This window comes from Phalacrocorax aristotelis, chromosome Z (genome assembly GCF_949628215.1).
Source record: "Phalacrocorax aristotelis chromosome Z, bGulAri2.1, whole genome shotgun sequence".
NCBI lineage: Eukaryota > Metazoa > Chordata > Aves > Suliformes > Phalacrocoracidae > Phalacrocorax > Phalacrocorax aristotelis.
This window is the reverse complement of record NC_134311.1, coordinates 54,837,028-54,862,049: the sequence shown is the minus strand read 5'-3', so window position 1 is coordinate 54,862,049 and position 25,022 is coordinate 54,837,028. Positions and strand designations below refer to the sequence as shown.

General features: G+C 41.4%; 2 protein-coding genes across 6 annotated transcripts; one reads left to right on the top strand and one right to left on the bottom strand.

The window, feature by feature from the left end:
- Positions 1 to 263: 263 nt before the first annotated feature.
- On the bottom strand, positions 264 to 5,098 carry NSA2 (NSA2 ribosome biogenesis factor). Its single transcript, XM_075078804.1, has 6 exons — positions 4,685 to 5,098; positions 4,296 to 4,483; positions 3,096 to 3,246; positions 2,584 to 2,763; positions 1,215 to 1,407; positions 264 to 544 (listed from the first exon to the last, which is right to left on the bottom strand). Exons 1-6 carry the CDS (start codon positions 5,096 to 5,098, stop codon positions 477 to 479), a joined length of 1,194 nt encoding a protein of 397 aa, XP_074934905.1. The 3' UTR covers positions 264 to 476.
- Positions 5,013 to 24,736, top strand: GFM2 (GTP dependent ribosome recycling factor mitochondrial 2). 5 transcript variants are annotated; one of them, XM_075078795.1, is made up of 21 exons: positions 5,013 to 5,145; positions 5,602 to 5,691; positions 7,311 to 7,404; positions 9,225 to 9,270; positions 10,324 to 10,421; positions 11,405 to 11,530; positions 11,938 to 12,026; positions 13,223 to 13,311; positions 13,531 to 13,591; positions 13,698 to 13,883; positions 16,990 to 17,070; positions 17,801 to 17,949; positions 18,463 to 18,603; positions 18,685 to 18,784; positions 19,597 to 19,786; positions 21,132 to 21,208; positions 21,705 to 21,843; positions 21,987 to 22,172; positions 23,589 to 23,704; positions 23,947 to 24,129; positions 24,558 to 24,736. In XM_075078795.1, the coding sequence occupies exons 2-21, from the start codon at positions 5,629 to 5,631 to the stop codon at positions 24,684 to 24,686; spliced, it is 2,343 nt and encodes a 780-aa protein (XP_074934896.1). In that variant the 5' UTR covers positions 5,013 to 5,145; positions 5,602 to 5,628; the 3' UTR covers positions 24,687 to 24,736. The 5 variants fall into 5 exon arrangements, with proteins under 5 accessions (XP_074934896.1, XP_074934895.1, XP_074934898.1 ...); XM_075078794.1 differs by having other exon boundaries at positions 5,015 to 5,104; XM_075078797.1 differs by having other exon boundaries at positions 5,025 to 5,145; positions 5,570 to 5,691.
- Positions 24,737 to 25,022: the final 286 nt, after the last annotated feature.

The following is a 25,022-nucleotide window of genomic DNA, read 5'->3' as shown; positions in this document are numbered from 1 at the left end:
GGTCACATAACCTCATGCAGTCCCAGAGAGCTCAAAAGTTCTCCCTCTTGAATCACTACTTACAGCAAAGAAAGATGATTGTCTTTGGTCAATATTTTACATTCTGACCACAATTCTGGCACGCAAGTCAGGCAGCAGATAGCCCAGGTGTGGACAGAGATTGCCTGGTGCCCAAGTCATTATGATGAAGACAACAGCAAGATCCTGGGATCGCAGGATCCACCACAGGTTTAGATCAAATCCATACCACGTTAGCCAAAACATGAAAATTGAATCACTTTATTTGGACAGTGTTCAGATGAGCAGACATATTAAGTATAAAAACCCAAGCAGTTGTTCCTGGCATATTTAAGTTCCTCGCCATCTTGTGGCATCAATATTCTTGAATGGTTGAAGGTTCCAGAGATCTTGCAAGCTTGTTGAACCCGTACTAATTTTGCAGAAGCCCATGTCCAGTGCTTAGTTTCAAACACAACTTAAACAAGTAGAACTGCATTAATACAGCCATCATTTTCTGGATTGTTTGTTACTTGTGCATATTTCCCTAAAAAGAGAAGGGAATTAAACGTCTACAAAAGCTTCAAGTAGAAAAAGAAATGTATTACATGAACTATGTTTGCAAGTTCAATCCACAAGTCTCTTTAAAGTGTAGGGAATTCCTGTTCCAAAACTGAACTGCATTTTGAAATCTAAACCCAACTTCTGCTGAGCTGCAAACTTCGGTTCTCAGAATATTTTATTCAGGCTGCTTTTTATAAATAGATCATGTAGAGTTCTGGGTTGATTTAAAAAAATTCTTAGGTACTGCTATTATTGTCCAAGTCAACCCCTCTGTTAAAAGGGGTCAGCCTGATCCTATGAAGATACTTCTACACAGAACTTCCCCTGAAAACACAATACAATTGTTCATAGTTCACAGGGTTAGGTTTTTATAGACTTACAGCATTACTTAACGTGAGACACAGGCAAGCAAGTTGAGTCTTTGCTCTGAACTGCACCTTATTTGATTTTGAAAGTGTGAACGGAAAGCCTGAGAGTAAGACTTGAAGCTTGCATTTTCAAAGTTGCCTAGTAGTTGCTTCTGCTACACCCCAAACCTAATATTCAACATGGATCAATTATGCCTGTAGGATGTGATCGTAACAATACACCAGGCAATGAAGACTTACAACTTTTAAAAGTAATTCTGCAGTATAGCTAGTTTAACTACTTACCCCAGATAACTTTGCCCCCTTGTGTCACGAGGCCTAGCTCGCTCACATTCACCTCAATGACGGTACCCTTGGTAATTACACCCAGCGTTGTATACAGAGGAGAAGAAGGATTCTTTTTTACACCAAGGATAGGTAGGCAAAAAGTAGCTTTAAGTTCAGGATGTGTCACATGTGCCTTCTTGAAACGTAAGCCCTGTTGCATAAGAAGTGTTAGAATACGTTAAAATTTGCTTTAAGCCCTCACTACTAATCTACTTTAACACTTCTAGTGTTATGTCCTCAACTTTGTATGTTTTGAGACTGGAAGAATGAAATAGCTTAGAATACAGAATGCTATCTGCCTGCTATAGAATGCCACATTTGTTTAAAAACCTGATTAATGACAAGACAAAGCTTTCCATGTATATTTTCAGGATGTCAATTTTTAATAGTACAAGAATAATACTTGCTCCCTCAGATGGCTTCTGTTCCACGAAGAACTGCGGTGTTTATGTTAATGCATTTAACAGTGCTACTGCTTTTTAAGACTAGAAGTTTTTCCTTTTTTCTTGTAAAACTGAAAAGCCTTTCACATATTGTAAAATATTAAATACCCATCTCTTTCAGGACTTTCTATCTAGTGACCTGTGCTTCATCAAGGGTACTTTATCATAAGTACCGTAACATTCTCTGCGTCAATAAAGATCTATCCAAGACTTCTGTGTAAGATGACCATCAAAACAGTAACGAGGTACAAGCCAACAGGCAGCCTGCATAGTGACTCTCTGGATTCCTCTGAGAAAACAGGAACAGGTAGTTTTAGAAAAACTACACTGTCTTAATGAATCTAGTTTTCCCTCCTGTGCACTACCAGGGTGCTAGAGCCTAGGCACTGCTCCTGTAGCTGTGTAAGGAAAGGCCAGGCTGGAGGCACAGCATTTCCCTTGCATACAGTCATGACTGTGCTTCAGACTTTCTTAACAAGCCAGCAGGAGTGAGTTCTGGAGTCCTAGAACAGAGTTTGCTTCTGCAGCTGACAGAATGACAGCAGCATGAAAAAACAGCCTCCAACTTTAAAAGCTGTTCCAAGTGCCTTTGCTAAAGCCCTCCCCATGCTAATTTGACAGCTCGTAGCTTTAACATACTGGCATCATCTGAGTTACAGCAGCAAGAGCAGAGAGATTTCAACACAGACTGTGGCTGCAGGGGCATCCCCCCACCCTTGGGCTACTAGAAGTTTAGATTTTTGCAAGGAAACTACTGGGAATGTTCTACATCAGCAGTAATCAAGTGCATTATCATAGAAGAAAGTTTCCTCCCCACAGGAACTCAAACCAGTAAGTCAAAAGAATTATTACTTAAGCATTCTTTTAAGGCTCAAGAACATTACCATTGGTCGGATGAATCGCTCGTATTTAGGAGGCTTCCTAGTAAAGCCATCTCCAACAAAACAAACTTTGGTAACCATTCTCTTCCAGGCCTTCTTCTTTCTCTTTCCTGTACGAATCACTTTTAAAACTTCTGTTTCTCCTTGTGCACGGACCTTTGGCACAGGAACCTCCCATTTCCCCTAGAAGGTGTGAGGGGGGAAAGTCAGTAGTCTTACATGCTGCATTGCTAAATGAAAGGGAACAATCAAAGCATAAAATAAAATTTCCCTAAAGTGTAGAGGCATACCACACTTTTTATACAACTCATAGCCACTTACTTTAATCAGCATTTATAGTTATGAAAATCAAGATATTGCATATGGTTACCTTGTCCCAGATTGCTCAATTACTCAAGGTTTCAGGTTTTATTTAGACTTTGCTTGTAGGCTGTAAGTCACCTGAGCATCAGCAACACAAAGTGGCCATTGTCACGAGTAATTGTAAACATCTAAACCTTAATACAGTTACTTACAGCTTTTTCTTTTCTTTTCTGCTTGATCATGTTAGAGAGAACCTTAGCTCGGGACTGGCCCTCTCTGTCCAGCAGGTATGCTGGTACCGCTCCTTTAGGTGTTTTTTCATCATTCTTTTCCTTTGTATTTCTCTTTTCGTGCATTTTAATGCTGTAAGGAAAAAAAACCTATTATTAAGAGTAGAAAAAAAAATAAAAGGGCTCAGTTTTAGATATATCCTTTTAACTTACTTGTGCCTGCTCAAAATTTTAAAAGATACTTGTAAACAAGTACATATTTACATTTGAGGAATAATCCTAAATAACTTTCAAGGTAAGCTAGTAATTTCACTTAATGTAACAACTGACAGACGGCAGAATGCATAAAAGCTGTCAATTTCTGTCAAGACAGGAACACAAGACCTGCACCTTATTAAGGAATTTCTGAATGACTTAAAACAAGCAGCCAAGCACTTTTGAGAGACAGCAGCCTTCCTCTCTAACAAAAAATAATATACCACTACTTTTCTGAAATTTGATGGCCACGCTTGCAAATCTGAGTAGCGCGTGTGTGTGTAAAAGAGGTTGCGTTTTGTTAATTTTGAGGCCATTTAGGGGAAAAGATAGACCCACAAGCTAGTTAACAAACCCAACACATTTACAAGTAGCAGAGAACAATAACTGTCTACACTTGGAAAACAAGAAAACACGGTGGATAGATACTAAGTTCATTAGCAATAAAGCACATTGCTAACAGTTTTGATCTGAATTTCTGAACAACAGAAAATTTCGGAAAAATGCTTTTGTTTACCTATGCTTGATAGTGTAATTTGTCCTGGAAAACAAGCCTTGTGTTCTGCTCGGACATAGTGTATGTTACCGGACTTTTTTCTATCGACACTTAAAAAAACCCGCCTGCTCCCTCTTGCTACGCTAACACGGTAGTTGGTGTAAAAGCGTTAAGTAAAGGCATTCATGGTTTGTCACAACTGCATTAGCCACGGCTGTTGCTAGTTAACGCTCATCTTAAGGGAACGCTTTTAGGGGCAGGACTGCTGACGCCCGCTGAGGAGGGGGAAGTCGGAAACGCGTTCGCCCTGACAAAACCCGCTTCGCCGCCAGCCTGAGCGCGGCACCCCAGCGGCCAGGAGCCCTTTGCAGCGGCATTAACGCCTCGCCCCGCCGCGCCCGGCCGGCCCCAGCGGGGCGACGGGTACTCACGTCTTCTTCATCTGTATCTTCTCGGCGTGCCGTTGCTTGTGGTAGAGCTTCGCCTTCAGCCCGATCATCTTCTTGGCCCTCCGGGACCGCTCGTGCGCCTCCCGGCCCTCCTTCTTCCTCTTCCTCTCGTGGTGGTCCAGCCGGTACCCATAGCGCCTGCGGTGCAGCTCGATGTGCTCGTTCTGCGGCTGCGGGCACAGGGCGGGCGTTCAGGGGCTGCCGGCGGGCGGCGGGGCCGGACAGAGGCCCTCACCGGGGCCGCGGCCACATGCGGCGGGGGCCCGGCGGCGGCGGCGCCGCCTCAGCGCGGGCCCCGCCCGGCGCTCCTGCGCCCCCCGCCCCGTCCCCCACCCCGGCGCCCGCTCCCGCCCCGCCGCCGCGGTGCCCACCATGGTGGCGGCCCCAGCGCCACTCCGCGCGTCTCGCCGCGCCTCCGCCCCGCCGCCGCCTTCCCGCCGGAAAGGGCGGGGGCGTTGCGAGCCGGCCCCGGCTGGAAGCGCTCCCCCGCGGAGCTTTGGTTCCTCCCGGCAGAGAGGCCGCGGTCCGCCTCCCCCGAGGGCTGCGAGCCCTACTTGGCGAGGCCGAGCAGGGCGAAAAGCGGAGGGGAAGAGGCCGGAGCGGCGAGTCTTGCCGCCTGGGTCTGTTGGGGTGGGAGAGACCGCCTGTGGTGGAGCGGAACGGCGGAAGGCGGTTGGGCGGCGGGGAGAGGAAGAAGGAGTACACCTTCCGGCGGCATGGCGGCTGTCCCCGCCGGGGCGGGGGCCGCGTCGCAAGGCCAGGCTCGGACTTGTTAAACTCTTCATCCGGAGGCAGGCGGTAACGCGGGGGCCGGCGGAGCCGCCTCCCAGCGGTTCGTAACACGGCGGTCAGGGCAGGGTGGCTTTGTGGGGCGCCGGCTCGCGGTAGTTAATATTTTTTTCTGTTTCTGTCCCAAATACGTGTTTTTCCTTGCCCCTTTTCCTCCTTGAATATCAGAGAGCTATTTACACCTCGCTGCTCGGTAATCGATATCCGAGAGCTTGTCTGAGCGTAAACTCTGATGTTAATTTTTCTGCTCTACCGATTGCAGGTTGCTTTGAGAAATATGTTTAGCGTGTGTGGGCATGCGTTTGTGCTGCATTTTTAAGGCTTAACATATTTTTTTACGGATCTGACACCTATTTAACCTGCAAAGCAGCAACCTGAAAAACAGTAACCTGATCTGACTTGAAAAACAATTATGTCTCATGATTGATTTATGTGGAAGTAGTATAATTGCCTGTTTCCTGCCATAGACATTTTGTACGACGTTTGCTTCTCTGGGCAGGGAACAGCTTCAGAGACGGGAGCCAGAATGCTAAGAATTATGAGGAAACTTGCAGTGAACGCATTGAAGTCACCAAGTTTGTGCAGTGAGGTAAACTTTTTCCAAATTTTGATACTTGCCCTCTAAGCAAAATGAATATGTGGGTTACTCTGACCAAACTATTTTTTTTTTGTATTCCCAGTAAAAATCGGTATCCAAACAGAAGGCAGAATTTCCTGTAGGAACAGGACTTCACATAACTCAGAATGTAGAAGTTCAATTTGTAATACTTCTGTAAACTTCTTTAGTTGCTTGTAATTTTTTATTACCTAACGTTTGTCATTGTTAAATTTATATTATTTACACAAATAATTAGACGTATTTAAAGCATTGTGGCAGCCGACAACATGGTTTGATGCTGTCGCTGGTGGGTTGACTCTGGCTGGATGTCAGGTGCCAGCCAAAGCTGCTCTGACGTTCTCCTCAGCTGGACAGGGGACAGAAAATATAAAGACAGGCTCACTGGAGGAGATAAAGACAAGGAGAGATGATTCACCAGTTACCATCACAAAACAGAATCATCTTGGGGAAATTAATTTATTATCAATTAAGTCAATGTAGGATAATGAGAAATAAAAACTAAATCTTAAAACACCTTCCCTGTACCCTTCCTTTCTTCCCAGGCTCAACTTCACTCCCAATTTCTCTACATCCTCCACACCAGCGGTGCAGGAGGACAGGGGTTTGTGACCAGTTCATCGCATGTTGTCTCTGCTGCTCCTTCCTCCTCAGGGGGAGGACTCCTCACACTCTTCCCCTGCTCCAGGTTGGGGTCCCTCCCATGGGACACAGTCCTCCATTAACTTCTCCAACATGAGTCCTTCCCACAGGCTGCAGTTCTTCATGAACTGCTCCAGTGTGGTCCTTTCCACAGGGTGCAGTCCTTCAGGAATGGACTGCTCTGGTCTGGGTCCCCCACAGGGCCACAGGTCCTGCCAGGAGCCTGTTCCAGTATGGGCTCTCCACAGGGTCTCAGCCTCCTTTGGGCACATGTGCCTGCTCTGGCGTGGGGACCTCTATGGGCTGCAAGTGGATATCTGCTCCATGGACCTCCATGGGCTGCAGGGGGACAGCCTGCCTCACCGTGGTCTTCACCACAGGCTGCAGGGGAAGGTGTGCTCCGGCGCCTGGAGCACCTCCTCCCCTCCTTCTTCACTGACCTTGGGGTCTGCAGGGTTGTTCCTCTCACATATTCTCACTCCTCTCTCTTCCAGCTGCTCTTGTGCAGCAGGTTTTTTCCCCTTCTTGAAAATGTTATCACAGCGGCGCTGCCACTGTTGCTGATGGGCTCAGCCTTGGCCATCAGTGGGTCCATCTTGGAGCCAGGTGGCATTGGCCCTGTCAGACATGGGGGAAGCTTCTGGCATCTTCTCACAGAAGCCATCCCTGTCGCCCCCTGCTACCTAAACCTTGCAATGCAAACCCAGTACACTATGATAGATTTTTACTGGACTTCCCAAATAATATTGGGGTTGGAGTTGGTTTAAACCTCAGTGCTACCATCTTCATGGTTCTGCTTCCAAATAGCTGGTGTCTTGAGCTTATATAAATAGCTAACAACTGTATGAGTTCTTGTAGGTATTTTTTGACTTTAATTTCACACAGCAGGCAAAAACATGCCTACAAAGTAATTATTTATAATGATAAATATTCCAAATGATTTTTTTTAGCCTTTTAAGCGTGTGTATTTCCAGAAGACAAAAATGAGAGTTCTAAGTGTGACACAGCACAACTGCAGTCTAAGAAACTACAGTTCTCCACCAGGTATAAGTTTAAACTGTTTTCTTAATAGTAGGGGTTACTCTAAGAATGAGAAAGAATGTTTTCTAAATTTCATTTTATTGTATTCTTTTGGTCATCATTTATATAATTTGGTGTATGAAGCACAAACAGAGTAGTTAAAAGGTTCAGGGACTGAAAGGAAGTGATTCGTATCGGTGCTCTTTTCTATTCAGAATTCTATTCATATTCTGTTATAGAATTACTTCATATTACACCATAGATGTACGGTGTAAAGCCTTTAGAAAATAAGAAAAAGAAAAGATACAGATATAAGAGAAGTCAGGTCAGTTGTGAAGCGTGCTGGAACCCATGTCCAGTTGCCTGAAGTATTAAGTGGTTATCAAGTAACTGGTGATTCCCAGCATGTTGGACAAAGGGAGATAGACAGGAATCTGATTAAAAAGAAGTTGTAAGTTTTAATTAGTTTATTTCCTTTGCAGACTAAGGATAGAAGATAGTTAAAAAATAAGATACTTGGAAAAGAAAATTTCAATTAAAAGGCATTTTTACTGTTTTTTGAGTAGCTGCACTGAGATTGAATGGAAATTGATTTATATAAGATAGTGTTGGGAGCCAGGACTGCTTTTTCTACATCAGGAAGGAGATGGGAAGAAAATATTGGTAACTGGTAGGTAACCAGCTTCTTTAAAAAAACAAAAAAAGGTAATGGATTCAGCACTGTGTCTTTCTTTAACCTGCAGTCATGTTCATGGGAAGAAGACTTACTCTTCTCAGGTGCTAATGTCAACACACCCTCTGTTGCTGCATATCTATGTAGTTGTCTACGCAGTGTCCCTGCCAGCTACCATATTTATCCCCAGTTTTGCTGTGCTAAACACGCCAGTGTGTCACATGGAGGCAGAGCTTCAGTCCATGCACAGGAAGATATTGTGATTTAGACAAGGACGAAACACACTAATGTGTTATTTTTGTGGGTTATTTTAGAATCTGGAGGGAAAAAGGCAGCATTAGTTGGAGTTTTCATCTGGGGTGGTGGTGGTGAATTTCCAGCCTACTACCTTGCTTTTCCTAAGATCAGTCTTTCTCCTCATGGAGATGTTAACCTACAAGATGCCTCTTTAATGTCCTCCAGTGAGAGGGATGATCTGTACATGGTGAAGGAATGTTAGTTTAAATATTGTTGAATTCTGTTTGGCCTATCAAAGATGAACTAAACTACTAGGAAAGTGAGTCCCTGAAACACACCTTAAATGGCTTGAGTAACTGAATTATGGATTAATTTCATAAACATTTAGCTTGGCATCTTATTTTCCAACCAAATAGGGTGTGAGACAGGAAATATCTTTCATTAAAATACAAATTTAAAACTTCTCAGTCCTGTGTTTTCTTAACGTGAGTTAGATTACATTTTTCTCCCTGAGGATTATGGTGTCTAGCTTCAGTGTTTAAGGGAATGACTTTCAAAATTTGTTATCTAATATCCAGTTCAGATGAATGTCAGCGTTACAGTTGTCTTGAACTGTGGCATGTTTTGTTTTTGCTTCTGCAGAGTAAGATTTTACTGTGCTGATGATACTTTTCTGTGTTGGCTTTTTCCTGTTGTTTCTAAATTAAAAGTGTTTTGAAGATTTTTTTTTTTTTTGAGAGAGATATTTATTGAAAATTAAGTACGTATCTTTAGAAATTTGAGGTGGTAGAGGTTATGGATTGTCATGAGTTGTGGCTCTTTTTTTAATGAACTTTTTAGGAATTTTCTTAAGTAGATTTTAACAAAATTAAAAATAGTATTTCTACATTGGGGTCAGTCTTACAAATTGTTGTTTTGTTTTGTTTGTCTCCAGGAGATGTTAAGTCTCTGCGTTCTGTCATTAATCCTCATCTATCCAGGTATGTCACACTGGCTTATTTTTTGGAGGTAACCAAAATGCTCAACAGACAGAGCAATTGATGTGATAAAAAGTCATGGATTGTTGCCCTGCCTGTCACGTGTAGATCATGTGCGTGTTCCAGTTAAAGTTAGTACTTCCTTACTTTTACCCTTCTGACATTTCAGTAGAGAACAGTTGTTGGTGTCAGGGAGGTCTTGGACTGTCTCTTTACGTCATCAGAACCAAAACTGGTCTCTTGGGAAACTGCAAATCCGTTGTAGTTGCTGGGAGCTGAACAAGGGGGAAGGGATGCCTTAGCAGCTAGACCACCGCTGTGGGCAGGGCTGTGTACTTCGTGTTCATGAGAGCGCTCCGCTGTGTTAGATGAGGGCCTTAGTTAACAAGGGCAAGGTAACGACAGGCTGAGCTGCCAAAGGAATGGATTGGGGGTGGAGTTTCTGTGGAAGACTACTTCTGTCCCGAGGGAAAATTCAGCTAGCGTTAATGGTGTGGGGCCCATTATACCATCCAGAGATGTAACCCCCGCCAAATACAGGGGCTGATCACTAGTCTGTGATGCACAGGGCTAGTAAAGTGGTTTTGGAAGCTACTGGCGAGGTACTTCAGAAAGAAAGACTTGGCTGAACAGAATGAAGGACAACTTTATAGCAACATGGACGCTAGATCTGGGGCATAAAGTGTATATGTGCAGTGGGTTGTTTCAGGCATGAGGAGTTAGGGATTGGGATGAATGAGAGGGTGGAGGGGCTGCTTCTGTCTGGGGGGGGGCAGATGGGTGAGGATGAGGCCAAGAAGTGGCGTTCCCCTGAAGTGAAGCACGGAAACCTGTCCCAAAGCTCTTGAGTACTACTTATCTGAAGAAAATCCATGAGAAAATCCACTGTTTCAGTACAAATGTACTTCGCTATCAGAATGTATCAGATATGCAACAGACGAACAACGTTGTTTATCTGGTATGCTATTGTCAGTGAATATCAATTGTTTATGCAGATAACAATATCACTGAATAAAAAGATTTCCACAGTAAAAGCAATGTTTTTGCTTTATGCAGAATACGAAACATTGGCATTATGGCCCACATTGATGCAGGGAAAACTACAACAACAGAGAGAATGCTGTATTATTCTGGATACATAAGAACACTTGGAGGTTAGAAATGCTTTTTGTATTTCAGTAGCTTTGAGAGATTTAGTAGTATACAGTAACATGCAATGCAGTTAGAGGTTGCTGCCGGTGGTTCCAAAGTTGTGCTGCAATATAATGATATTCTAACGCACGTTCCATTACGTTCCAAGGCAGTTGTGCTTTGAGAGATCATACGTTCATACTTTTCTTTTAGTGCATTCTGTTTTGTTTAACATTTAATTAGAGGTTCTCCTTCATTTACTTGTTGCTCATTGGCCTTTTTGGTAATGCTGTTTCTTCTTTTGACCAGCAAAGAAATGAGATGAACAAAAAGTAGTAATTTCTTTTGAAAGTCATACCACAGGAAGAATTCGTTGCTTCGACAACTCTCAGAGAATTCTTCAAGATTGAAGCAGCCTCCATTTGTGCTACTTTTTGACATTTTAAGTTTAATTTCCTGTTCTCTATTGTGTATGAGAATGGTAGATGTTAGGCTTGTGGGAGTGGTTGAACTTGGTGGCTTGCTTGTTTAAAAATGTGGAACTGCTCTTTTTATAACAAAAAAAACCACCCCACAAGGAAACCCCAACCTCCTACTTGTTTGTTTTAAGTCTAGCTTTAACTTTATTACCTTGTAATTACTAATTTTTTTAAATGCCAGTCACACTTCGTATGATGAGTGCAGCCAGGTTTTTTTAAAACTGTTGTTTGTTCATGACTTTGGACTTTGCTTTAGTTTTAAGTTTCTCATGGTGTTGCTAGGATCAAAAACAACAAAAAGGTTGCTGGAATTGCTTGTCTTTGACTTACGGAGCATTTGTTCCCTGGAAAGGGAGCCTGGGTAAATGAGCTGACATTATAATTTTCTGAAAAAGGCTAGTTTTCATAGCTTATGCATATACAGAAAGGACAGTATTTCGAAATCTCTCTCGGCATCTGTATTTCAAGGCAATTTCAGCTTTTGAATTATTTACCTACCCAGCTGTGATCCTGCTTCCTGTTTACAGATGTTGATGATGGGGACACGGTGACTGATTTTATGGTACAAGAGCGAGAACGTGGTATTACCATTCAGTCTGCTGCTGTTACATTTGACTGGAAGGACTACAGAATCAATCTGATTGACACTCCAGGTACTACACTTCAGCAGTACTCACATCATTAGGGGAGAGTAGATGCAGTGAGGTGTCATAGAATGTAAGTCTTGGTTTTAAATATGGTGTAATATTTAATTGGTTTAATTGTGTGAGTAAAAAGGCTTATACTGAGCTCTATTCAGCTATGGCTAATTATTGTTTGCTGGTGCCTAATCTAGCTTGTTTAAAGTGAGCTCAGATGTTCCCACACTAAATTGCTTTCAGCTCTGGGATTGCAACATAACTATCTTGTGTGTTTCAAGGACTGATGGGTCTATTTCTGTGCAAGTGAAGGCAGGGTTATTTTGACATGATTTGAAAAGAAATTTAAAAGAAAAATTCTGATTACTTATTGATGTTGCCTGTTTGAATTATCATGGTGTAAAAGGAAGATTGTTTTTTAGGTCATGTAGACTTTACGGTGGAAGTTGAACGTTGCTTGAGAGTCCTCGATGGAGCGGTAGCAGTGTTTGATGCTTCAGCGGGTGTTGAGGTAAAAATAAACGGCAGACATATATTTCGTCTAATGACTTAAATCAGACTGAAATAATAACAGTAATAGTAGAGAGGTGTTGCTCTGTATTCTCTCTTTTGATGCTTGCATCAGAATTCAGCTTCAGGAAGCCAAGCATTTAATTTCAAGTCCTGTAGTGCACATGAATTTATATGGTAATTAGGGGCAAATAAGTGAGATTCCCATTAAAGTCTGCGAGAGTTTATTGTTTCATTGCTGTCCTTTACAAACATTGATTGAGGTGAATACTTCTGGCTATCTCCATCGGTGGAAAGAAATTAATCTCTGTTCATTTCTCATTTTCAGATTTCGTGTAGAAAAATAGTAATTTTAACCCAGAATTTCTCCCCCTGCCCTGCAATGGCCTATTTAACATGCCCTTTGGGGCACAGGGTAGAAAAGGTGGAGGCAGGCTGGAATTTGACATTATAGCATGAGATGTTTGAGTAGTTCAGTCCTGCAGGAAAGTTACATGTTGTGAAATCACTGTTCCATGGGAGATCACTTTCTTCTAGATGAGGGATAAGAGGACTTTTGATCAGTGTGAGTCACATTATTTGACTTGCTATTGGAAAGTGTTTAGGTGCCATTGTATATGAAAATGAACTGAGCTCCCACCCCTGAAAACAAAACAATTAGATCTGCTTGTGTTTTTTCTAAAACTGTGGAGGAAATTCTTGCATATTTCTGTGTATTGGTAAGAGACTATTTCTGAATCTGAACTGATTTTTAAAAGATACCTGTTTTAACTTTCAAATAAAAACGCATGTCATAAATGGCTCAGCAGAAATTACTAGCAAAACCACAGTAGTTTTTAGTGCTGTATGTGTAGCCACAGCAATCCTCACCTGTTTGTGCTTAAGTAACTTGGCAATAAAGTCTTAAGTCTACATTACTGAGTTTTTTCCGTATACGTCCCCTGTAATGCTTCGTTTCTCTCCAGGTTCCCTTGCCCATAAGCCTGTGTTCCCTTAGTGAAGGACGGGGAATGATGGCAGCTGAGAGATGAGATGAGACAAAGCTGCATGTGGAGTTCATCTGTGCTGCTAGATATGGGATTGTTGCAACACATTCAGCACAGTTCTCTTGTGTACTCTGAACGCGGTCTGTCAGTGGTATTGGGGAATATGTAGTTCAGCTGTTGGCACTAGTGTTTGTTTTGTCTTTTGCTTTAGGCTCAAACTCTGACAGTGTGGAGACAAGCAGACAAACATCAGATACCACGAATTTGCTTTTTGAACAAGATGGACAAAAACAGGGCAAGGTATTTAGACAGTTATTCTAATCACTGCTAAAAACCTTGTAGGAGAATGTATCTAATCAAGTTGAAGCCAATTATGTTAATACTTACTATATACATCTTTGATTATGCAGGTGCATATTTTTGTGTAATTGTAGGAGTAATTTTTGCAGTAAATAAGGAATGCTAACTTATTTTACTGTATCATTAAGTTTTGTGTAACTTAGTATCTTTTTTATATAGTTTTACCTATGCTGTTGAGAGCATCAAACAAAAGTTGAAGACAAAACCTTTGCTTTTACAGGTAAGCTTAGAAATGAAATGTTTATTTGCTTTCTTTCAAATGGAACCCCTTTCTTTAGGTTCTTTAATTTTTTGCAGCTCTCTTAAAATCTCCACTCTATTCACAGTTGCCCATTGGGGAGGCCAAGACGTTCAGAGGTCTGGTTGATGTTGTGACTAAGGAACAAATAGTTTGGAAACCTACTTCTGATTTGGATGATGGAAAAAATTTTGAGCAAAAGCTGCTGCTGGAGGCCGATGATCCCAACCTGTTCCAAGAAGTGCAGGATGCCAGAAATACCTTAATAGAACAAGTAAAGTTCTAAAGTAAATACATAATATATTTACAACTGTTATTTAGAACAGTAACAAAAATAGGCTGAGTGGGGCCTCTGGAGGTGTCTGGTGCAGTGACCTGCTCAAAGCAGGGCAAACTTCAGCATTAGATCAGGTTGCTCAGGCCTTGTTCAGTTGAGTTTTCAAGTCTCTAAGGACAGAGATTACAGTCTGTCTAGGCAGCCTGTCCCAGTGCTTGATCATTCTTGTAGCGAAATATTTCTTTTTGTCCAATGGGAAGTTACCATGTTGCAACCTGCAATGGGGCCACTTGTACTGACCCTGTGTACTTCTGCGAAGAATCTGGCTCTGCTTCCCCACCACCATTTCAAGTAGTAAGAGACAGCATTCGCATACCCTCTTAGCCTCTCCAAGTTAGACTCGTCTCTCTGGGCTCCAGCTGCCCTCCAGCCACCTGAGTGGTTTTCCACTGGATGTCCCACAGTTTATCAGTCTCTTTTGTGCTGGGGAACCTAAAAGCAGACAGTGTTTTAGATGCAGCTTCACAAGTGCCGGGCAGAAGGTACTAACCACTTGCCCTTGTCCACTAGCTAGGCTCTTGCTGATGCAGCCAGGTATGCAGTTAGCCTTTGTCACTGGAAGGGGATGCTGCTGACTCATGCTCACTTATCATAGAATGATATCATGTCCTGAGTCGGAAGGGAACCACAAGGGGAACTCCTGTGCCTGCACAGGACAACCCCAAATTCACACCATATCTCTGAGGGCATTGTCCAAGTGCTTCTTGAATATCATCAGGCTTGGCACCGTGACTGCCTCCCTGGGGAGCCTGTTCCAGTGCTCCACCACCCTCTGGGTGAAGAACCTTTTCCTAATATCCAACCTAAACCTCCCGGGCACATCTTCCCGCCATTCCCTCAAGTCCTGTCATCGGTCACCAGAGAGGAGATCAGCGCCTGCCCCTCCTCCTCCCCTGGTGAGGAAGCTGTAGACCATGATGAGGTCTGCCCTCAGTCTCCTCCAGGCTGAACAAACCAAGTGGACTTTAGCCACTCCTCATACAGTTTCTCCTCTAAACCCTCCACTAACTTCATGGCCCTTCTCTGGATACTCTCTAGTAGCTTTATATCCCTAATGTACTGTGGTGCCCGGAACTGCACACAGTTCTCAAGGTGAGGCCGCACCAGTGCAGAGCAGAGCAGGACAATCCCCTCCTTCGACCGGCTGCAACGCAGGGCTTGATGCACCCCAGGACACGGTTGGCCCTCTTGGCTGCCAGGGCACGCTGTTGGCTCATGTTCAACTTGCCATCAACCAGAAACCCCAGGCCCCTCTCTGCAGAGCTGCTCTCTAGCCTCTAGTTCCCCAGTCTGTATGTACATCCAGGGTTGCTGTGCCCCTGGTGTAAAACTGGGTGTTTGCCCTCGTTAAACTTTATACAGTTGGTGATTGCCCAGCTCTCTGATTTGCATAGATCCCTCTGCAGGGCCTCTCCGCCCTTGAGAATGTCTGCAGTTGTCCAGCAGGACCCTCTAGTTGACTTATGCAGAGCTGTTTCCTAGCTAGTTGATTCCCACTCTGTATCAGCACATGCATTTGCTCTGTCCCAGGTGCAAGATTCTGCATTTGTCCTTATTGAACTAATTTCAAGTTTTCTCAACTTCCTTTCCATCTATCGAAGACTCTTAATGCACACTGGAAACGTTAATTTATGATGGCAAAACATGCTGACTATAGAGAGTTGGACTCCCTCACTGTACAATATGTGTGTAAAATGGAAAATACTCCCTGCTTTATAAATTGGGAACTGAAGAAAGACACCAGGTTTAGCATTCGGTCAGCTAACGTGGCATATTATACTGTCTTAGATGCCAAGAGATGCTTGGGACATTCCCAGGCCTTGGGAGGCCTGGGAGGTGTGATCCAGAACCTACAGGATATCCATACCCTTCTAGAGTGGCAGCTAGAAGCCAGATGGGGTATTGCAGGCTGGTCAAAATGGCCCTAAATATTGTGTTAGAGGCAGCTGAATCCAACCATAAATCTTGTTCCAGATCCATTCAACGAGTCCATGGGAGACATGAGAAAAATACTTCTTTAACGTAATTGTCATACTGTGAAGCTATGAAAGGCAATAGAAGCTACTTGATACCAGGTTTTGCACAGTTGACAGTTTAGAAGGGATGAAGAATGAAAGAATCAATAGAACTAAAAGGATAACTTGCCTGTTGAGCAGTGCAAAACACTTGAAATAGTTTGTCCAGAGTGGTTTTCTTATCCTTTCAGATGGCATTTTAAGGTGCCACATTATTTTGTGTTCATAAAATTTTCTTTTTCATATTCTTTTTATCCTATTAATACTCCTTGTCAGAAACACTGTAAAATTCAGTAGTTCGAATACCAGCCATCTTGCACACTTCGGTTTCACTTAATTGTGAATGCTTTCCCTTATCTCTCATGTTTTAAGTTGTTAGCTGGATTAGACTTCTAATTGCTTATCAATGATTCATTTCAGTATTTGGTCAATTGCTGTCGTAGCCACTAGAGGGGGCAAAGTGCCTTCCTGCATTTACGGTGTCCCGAGTCTATGACAGACGGTATGTGTGAGATGAGGTTTAAAGAGAAGTTAACTTATTTGTCGAGCGAATTGGTACAGTTTGAAAACACAGATGCACTCTTGGACCTACAGGTCTTTGCCCTGAAGGAGGTCAAAATGCCCCGAAGGCTTGTCTGTTTTGTCCAGCTGTGCATCTGTTGGCTTGCAAAGGTTACTTGCTGCTTACTTCAGACTTTGCTGTGTCTGCAGATCTGAAATACATTCTGTTATACCCTTCCTGGCTGTCACTGTATGGCTGCAGGCTTTTTCAGCTTCAGGGAGATGTACAACCATTCTCTCTCCCACTGATGCTTTGCCTGACAGCAGCTTTGTGAGTTGCCTTTTTTTTCTCCCTGTCCTTTCTTGAAACCTTCATTTCTGTGATCTTCTCTGGGTTGTTTATGATCTCTGATGTCTTTAAAGGCTTTGTTCCTGCTCTGTTTAGCTATATTTCCTAAATAACTAAGATTTTTCACTTATCTGTGAAACTGTTATATGCCAAATCATAAAGAACCATTCTGTTGAAGGTTGCAGATCTGGATGATCAATTTGCTGAATTGGTTCTAGGAGAATATAGTGAAAATTTTGACTTAATACCAGCTGACAAGGTAAGTTTTACATTTCATTATTTATAAACAAGGTCTTACTAGCTGTTATTGTAAAGGGCTGGGTTTTTCTTCCTTTGGCACATGCAGATTATGATTTTGCAGTTGTGAATTTTTTATCAACAAAAAAAGTCACACCAGCTTTTGTACTGAATTTCCAGTCCTTTGACTTTAGGACAAAGTATATTCAAGCTCAGTATGAATTTTATATGATAATGTACTAACTGTGATTATCAGACATGCTAGACGCAACTTCAAAAGTAGGGTACCTTTGTTCAGGAAGGTTTTTTACTGAAAGCTAGGCCACTTTGAAAGCATTTAGGGAAAGGTGAATAGAATTTCCAGGTACAGTCCATGCAGTTTGTGTCCGAGCTGCTGATTCTTACTAACAAAAGTCGCATCTCGATTGCTATGAATTGGCTGGATGTTCAGATGCTGAAAGTGGTGAGGTACAACACTCTGAATTAAAAGGACTCTTAGAAATAGAACAACAACAGGTGCAGATCTGCATGAAATGTTAAGAAATCTTAAAAGCAGTGTCTTCTGTTTTAGCATATAAACATTTGGGTTTTGAGCTCATTAAAATCAGTAAAAGGAGTTTGGATGAGTGATGTTGTAGTTGCAAACATGCTTCTTAACTTTTGGGGATTTGTTAGCAATATCTGATAGCTGGAATGCAACTTAAGGCTAAATTGTAGTCCATACGTTAACAGAAAATAATTCTTTTTTGCAGTTATGGTCTGCTATCCGCAGAGTCACGCTAGCTCAGAAAGCGGTACCTGTACTCTGTGGCAGTGCACTGAAGAACAAAGGTGTGCAGCCGTTACTGGATGCTATAACTATGTACTTGCCTGCACCTAATGAGCGTTCCTATGAGTTTCTGTAAGTACAAGGAGAAAAGGAAAAAGGAAAAATACGTAGGAAGGCATAAAAGGAGAAAATTAAAAGTATCAACAAGGATTCATAATTTTAAAAATGTTTACTGTATTTAGGTATTAAATAACAGTAAAAATGTGCAGATATAAAAAATACCCTTGAGTACTGAACCTGCTTCGGTTAGTGCAACAGGAATTGTATCCATTTATCTCCAGCTGTCAAACCTGCACTTCAGGTATCTAAAGTTCATTTTTAATCTGAGGATATTGCCATTTTACAAAACTGGGGTCTTGGGATCATCTCTAGTATTGGCTGAGTCACATGACATCTTACATATCCTACTGGAGCTGGAACTGCTAAGGTTAATGTTTTTTTAAATACTGATTTTCAAAAATCTGCCTCTCTTAATAATACAATAAGAAACATATTGCTTCTTAAATGATTTGAAATTTAGGAAAACATGAGTTTGAGTGGATTAATCCTACCAGTATGCTTTTTGTTGTGCATCTTGTTTTGCAGACAATGGTACAAGGATGACCTTTGTGCCCTAGCGTTTAAAGTTCTCCATGATAAGTGTCGTGGACCACTAGTTTTTGTTCGTGTTTACTCAGGCTCACTGAAACCTCAATCAGCTGTATACAATATTAACAAAAGTTGCACGTGAGTAACATAGAGGTGTGGCTTAGTGTAACATTGGAATGTCTGTTAAAGTCCTGAGTAATTAAAAAATTTCATTTTCAGGGAGAGAATAAGTCGGCTGCTCTTGCCTTTTGCTGATCAGCAAATTGAAATACCATCACTAATGCCTGGCAACATTGCCCTTACTGTTGGGTTAAAACAGGTAATGGAAAATACTGATTCTAGTTGGGAGCTTGTTTCACTAGTGTGCTTTCTACTTCTATGGTACTGTATCTCAGTCGTGTTCTTGGTTGTTGTGACATATGTAAACTGCTTTATTTGAAGTACATGCACACGTACTTCCTGCTAAAATGAAACACTACAATGTACAGATGTCCATAACTGACCTGGGAGATGCAGTGCTGGTTACACAGAAAGGACTGAGAACTGAAGGTGTATTTTAGTAGGGCTCTGAGCTTGTATTTATATTCTAACTCTCAAAATACAAATGCCAGAGATACCTCCTGTGGGGGAGGAGAGTGATGTTCCAAATAAGTTACCCAAATGCAACAGTTTAACTTAAGTTCAAGTAAGTTTGTTTCATGCTTGGTTCTATTAGTTTACTAACTCAGTATCGTGTTGTCTGAACAGGGTGCATAATCTCATTTGCACAGATTTTCTAAAATGTAACCAACTTTGGAATGCATAAGCAAATTTTCATTTACCAATACTGTTCGTTGTGGCTTTATATCTTGACTGGTAAGTTAGATTTAAAATGCAGTGACCTGGGCAAACAAATGGTGGTCTAAATTTCAGCACAGTTTTTCCTCTTCCAGATCACTGTAGTTATTTGAAGAGAGAAGTTACAGTAATTGTCTATGACTAAGTAAATAAGTGGAGTTCAGCACAAGTGGTTTTTAACAGAGAAATGGTCAGGGTTTGTGGTTTTGGCTTTTAGGTTGTGTTGTTTTGTTTTGTTTTACAAATCCCCTCCTCTTCCCCTCCTGTATCTTGTGGGTCACTGGGTGTTGACAGAGTGCCACTGGAGATACCATAGTGTCATCAAAGGCGTCAGCAGTTGCTGCAGCACGCCGAGCTGGAAGGGATGCTGGGAGAGAGAAGTGGTCTACCAGTGATGTGGAGAGCCTTCTGCTGGCAGGCGTTGAGATCCCTGACCCTGTGTTCTTCTGTACAATTGAACCTCCTTCAATGGCCAGACAACAAGGTACAGCATAGCTACCTAAGAATATGATAAGATATTCTACAGCTGAGATATTACAGTGTAACCATATTGTCCTTTGTAAGGAACAATGCACGTCCCCAATCCAGGCACACCTGGTTAACATGACTGAGCTGCACAAATCTATCAGTCAGTGATTAAATAAGGCCCTTTTTGGTGTTTTGCACAGATGATATATTTTAGATTGTGGTTGTTAGTATCCTTTGCTATTAATATGCCAAACAGTACCAGTAATAGTGCTCTTCTATGTTTTGTGTTTAGGAAAGTTGTAGCTCTTCATTTTGAAAGAAGAGAGGGAGGCACTTTCATTTCCTGCTGTCATGCTTAGTTTTGCTGCAGTCACGCTGGTGTGCTGCACATAGTGTCCTGAGGACAAATAACCTTGAAATGTGGGGGTTTTTCAGTCAGCACTCACAGGTTTGCTGTATTGTGTAATGTCTTCACTTACGAAGACTTCTGTGTGTCTAGTTAGGGTTCACCCATTCAGCGTGTCTTGTAATCTTACTGCCTTTCCACAGAATCTGTACCAGAGAACTTGTTTCCATTTCACTCTTTTTGGAAGCGCATACTTTAAACTTTCCATCTTCATTCCAACAAAGCTGAGCTTGGTTGGGAGTGAAGGGGAGGAAGGACAAGTACCAGTGTAGTATGATGGGATGGCGCAGGCTAGAATGCAGATTTGGAGCAGTATGTCTGCAGGCTGAGCCACTGGGTTGTAAGCTCTTCCTGTTTTTGGGGGGTTTGGATGTTTTCCTTTGTGGGGTGTGTTTTTTTGTTTGCTTGGTTTTTGTTTTTTTTTTTCCAAAGACTGTAACAGAGATAAGTCTAAGCTGTGAGTTTATCATTCAGTAGCTGCTTTCCTGCAGCTGCTTTCCTCAGCAGTTAAGATAATGAAGAAGCAAAAAAACATTTGCAGTTGAACCTTTTAATATTGAACTCATCTTGAAATATTTAGGTGAACCACCAGAGTTAGTTGACAAATTTTATTACATGTAAAAATGGAGCAGCACTTTTCACTGGCTTGATGAAGTATGTACAGGTTGCATTCTCTTTTGATACAAGCACAAAATATAACTGTGAAAATAGTATTTTTATTCATTAAATTAAAATACTCCATAGTGTGCAGTTAATTTGTTGGAAAGAATCAGAAGTGCAAGTTGCTTGTAATTTGAGTTGACTTTGTTTGCCAAAATCTATGCTTCTCTAGGGTCCTTTAGGTTCCTTCTGAGAATAAGATTTGACCTTATGAGGAAAGTGATGTTTAGACATTCGTAGTGAATCTCAAATTACTGAAGTCTCTTTAGATACAATGTTTGATATTTATGTACAGACTTGGATAACGCATTGAGCTGCCTTCAGCGTGAAGATCCAAGTTTAAAAGTGAAGCTAGATCCTGACACAGGACAAGTAAGATGAATCTTCTATTGTTCACCTTATAACCCAGCTTTATTTTAGAACTGTCAAGACCACCCTCCAGCTAATTAATTTGCATATTGAGATTATCTTGAATAAAAAGGACTCTCTAAATATTCATATCATGTATGTACAAAGTTCATCAAATGAAAACGGAGCCTTGTGCACTTGTGCTTTACAGAGTAGGGGAAGTCATCCTATGCTCTGCATGATTTTGACAGTTCTGTATTTTCAAAAGTTTCAATTACATAGTCTTTAAGATAATATAAGATTACCTTTTTTATAGCGGAATTACAGTAGTGGTAATTACCCTCACTTATATGGTGTTTTTGTCAGATGACCTAAAGCAGTCCTGGTTTCTCTCTAGGCTCCTTAGAATTTGAAGTATTTACAAGAACTATTAAGAGCATGCAAGTCCTTGCTTAAACAGTTTGCATTAAAACCTGAGTTTTGCATGTTTTTCCTCTTCTCTCTTAACTCTTCTTACTAGACTATTCTTTGTGGCATGGGAGAACTACACATAGAGATCATTCATGACCGAATCAGACGTGAATATGGAATTGAGACTTACTTGGGGCCTCTTCAAGTAGCATACAGAGAAACCATCCTAAATGCTGCCCAAGCTACAGGTAAAATGGGTGAATGGAAGGAACATCCTATTTCTGGTTTTGTAGCTTGATTTATTTTAAATGATCTTATGAGTCACTTTCAGATTTATTTTATGTATCAGGATTTTTTCCAAACAGTTGTTTAGCTTTCTTTTTTCCTGTAGATACACTGGATAAAACAGTAGGAGATAAACGACACCTTGTAACTGCAGAGTTAGAGGTGAGGCCTAGGTTAGGGGAGAGAGCAACAACAAAACCCATCATCGAGTATGCTGCAAGTGTCACTGAAGCGCTACCCAAAGAACTCCAAGGAGCTGTAGAAAATGGAATCACAAATTCATGCATCCAAGGTAAAGGAAATGCTATGACAGCTATACTGGTCTAACATTTCTGTAAGAAGCAATTTAGTATGTTTCTAGCAAGAAAAACTCTTTGGTAGCTTGAAAACTAAAGGACAGTACCTGTTAACATCAGATGCAAAGGAAAATCCTGAAATTTCCTTACCTACAAAAATTGCCAAACACTCCTTATCCTATGCCAGCAATGGAAGTCAGCATCCCTTTGGTTTTAAGGTTGATTTCTTCTCAGTCACTCAACAGTGAGCTTGGGGTTCTTTTGGTTTGCTTTTTTATCTGGTATAAGAGATAAGGCATTTGTTTACTTGATGACATCATGTAAACCACCGTGATGTGGCAGAAGTGGTTTCAGAGGCTAACATGTACATACCACACTTCCATTAGAGTTACTGATGGGGTTTTTTGATTTTCAAACATGTTAAATCCCTGAAAGTATACAAAAAAAAGCCTTACCTGACTGCAAAGTATAGGCTTTCTAAAGGACTAAAAGTGTCCTTTACATTTGATTAAAAATAGGAAGTATTTAATAACTTGTGGCCAAAGAACTCCCCCTTACAGTAAAATTACAGGCAGTGGATTGATAAATAAGAATTACTCTAGAAGCAGCAGATGAGGTGTTTTTTCCATGTTGCTTTGTTGAGTTGGAAAGTAGCTCTCATCTCGCTGTGGAATATGTCTCGGCTGTGTGCTTTCTTCATGCTTCTTGAAGACATTTCTTGGAGACACTGTCTCCAGCCTAAAATTCATGCCATAAAGTGATTTAAAAAAAAATAAAACTGGCCGTGTTCTCTGTAAGAAAAAAGCTATATGTTTTTTTCTCACATGTTGTTCAAGCCTCCCGTCCCGTCTAATACAGCTTTTGATCTGGTTGAGTCCTGGGTTGGAGGAGATAACCTACCTAGGACACTAGGCTTGGTTCATCCCTCGTGGAATTGAGTTAACCGTGCGTTTTTGGTAGTGGGTTAGTACTATGCTTTGCTGAGATCACATTGTATTGAAAAGGAAAACACAGAAGATACTCTGGCTTCTGGTTAAACAAAAGTTTTCACTGTTTTTTCAAACGAGGTCTTGTTTCAATAGACAAGTAATAATAACTTCATTTTTTGAAACAGTTGCATGGATGAGCACACTCATGAATTTCTGGTTCTTAAAATTATCCGTGCTTTTGGTAAAGAGAGTAAGAAAGTATGAGTCTGCATTCATTTGTCTCTTGGAAAAGCTAAGTAGTAACAAAATCAGAAAATGAGGAAAAAGTAGTCATGCCCTTGGGGGGTGGAAGGGAAAGGAGAGGGGAAAGAGGAAAGTGAGAAGCTCCAAATTAATCCTGAAACTTTTTTGCATGTGCCATAATGTTCTGAAAAACAAAGGTGCTTTTTTCTTTTTCTTTTTTTTTAAATCACTTTTTCCTAGGACCTTTGCTTGGATTCCCAGTTCAGGATATAGATGTGACAGTGCAATCACTGATGGTGCATCCTGACACCTCCCACACGATGGTATCAGCCTGTCTCTCCCGTTGCATGCAAAAGGTACAGTCAAAATGTAAGCTGCCATAGAACTCAGTAGCGTTTTAGACTACTGGGAAAATATATGTGTATCAGTATTTGGTAATTGTTCTTCTGACAGTGTCATGCCCTCACTTTATAGTTTCTTAAAGTAGAGAATTTGAGAGGCAGTGTTAGCTTGAGTTATGTAAGTACTTAAATGAATTTTCTTTAAAAAAAAAAATGAAAAAAGGAAAAAAAGTCAACATAACTCCCCTTCCATGCAGGCTTTGAAGAAAGGTGGTATACAAATACTGGAGCCCCTGATGAAGCTAGAAATCACAGTAAGTGAAGATCATCTCAGTGCAGCACTTGCTGACCTTGCACAGCGGAGAGGTAGTATTCAGGAAATCCAGAGTCGTCAAGATAACAGAGTTGTGGTTGCTGCTGTTCCACTAGCAGAAATGATGGTATGTGATTATCTTATTAATGGTAAAACACAATGCTTAAAAATAATTAGGCTTTAGTTTACTTATCCATAACAACAGGAAAAGTTTGGAATGATGTCTCTTATTGTATTTTAATTATTGAAGGTCTGAAGGAAGTGCCCACAAAGCTAGTAGTGTTTTTGTGCCTGATTGATACAGGTTGTTAAACCAGCATGTTTTCAACTGCAAGTCAGAGAAGTAGTAAATACTACTAAAACAGGTTTTACAGAGAAGAGTTTTTTTTAAAAAATATTAGCTTGCTTCATGCATGTATTGCACTTTTAATAGAGTAATATTAAAAAACTAACTTACTAGTATACAGTCTCTGCCCACCCCACAAGCAGCTTTCTGCACTAACTTATCTTCCCTTTATCCTAAATTGAGTGACATGTGTTCTCCATTTTGTCCAGGGCTACTCAACAGTTTTGCGTTCTCTAACATCAGGCTCAGCAACCTTCACTTTGGAGCTTGCCAGTTATCAAGCCCTGAACAGTCAAGAGCAAAGTGCACTTCTTCAGAGGAGGATGGGGTTGGTGTGATCACTTTACTCTGTAGAACAATAAAGATATTTTGTACCCTCCCTGTTAAATAGTTTCAGGACCCTGTTTATGTACACCAGTACATGCTTCTGGGATAAACTGGTTGTGGTCAGTGATGAATTAGCAGCTGTATGAACAGACTACCTTTAACTGTCTAAGGGAAGGTTCAAGAGACTGTTGTTCTGGCACAGCCTTATAACTGCAAGGCAGCTGAACCAGAGATGCAACCACATGTGGCTGCTTCGCAAATTCTTATCTTACAGATATCTGCAGTGAGAAGTGATGCAAATCCTTACCACAGAAATGAGTACTAAGTGCACCTTAATGTGCCATTAG

Bases quoted from the DNA above. Each gene is read 5' to 3' on its own strand.
- NSA2 (XM_075078804.1), bottom strand. From the start codon at position 5,098: ATGAAGAGTTTAACAAGTCCGAGCCTGGCCTTGCGACGCGGCCCCCGC. The intron at 4,484-4,684 runs GTGGGCACCGCG...CTGTGCCCGCAG, and splicing joins GCGCTGGGGCCGCCACCATG to CCGCAGAACGAGCACATCGA. The intron at 2,764-3,095 runs GTAAGTAACTGT...CACACCTTCTAG, and splicing joins AGAAAAGAAAAGAAAAAGCT to GGGAAATGGGAGGTTCCTGT.
- GFM2 (XM_075078795.1), top strand. From the start codon at position 5,629: ATGCTAAGAATTATGAGGAAACTTGCAGTGAACGCATTGAAGTCACCA. The intron at 22,173-23,588 runs GTAAAGGAAATG...ACTTTTTCCTAG, and splicing joins CACAAATTCATGCATCCAAG to GACCTTTGCTTGGATTCCCA. The intron at 24,130-24,557 runs GTATGTGATTAT...CATTTTGTCCAG, and splicing joins TTCCACTAGCAGAAATGATG to GGCTACTCAACAGTTTTGCG.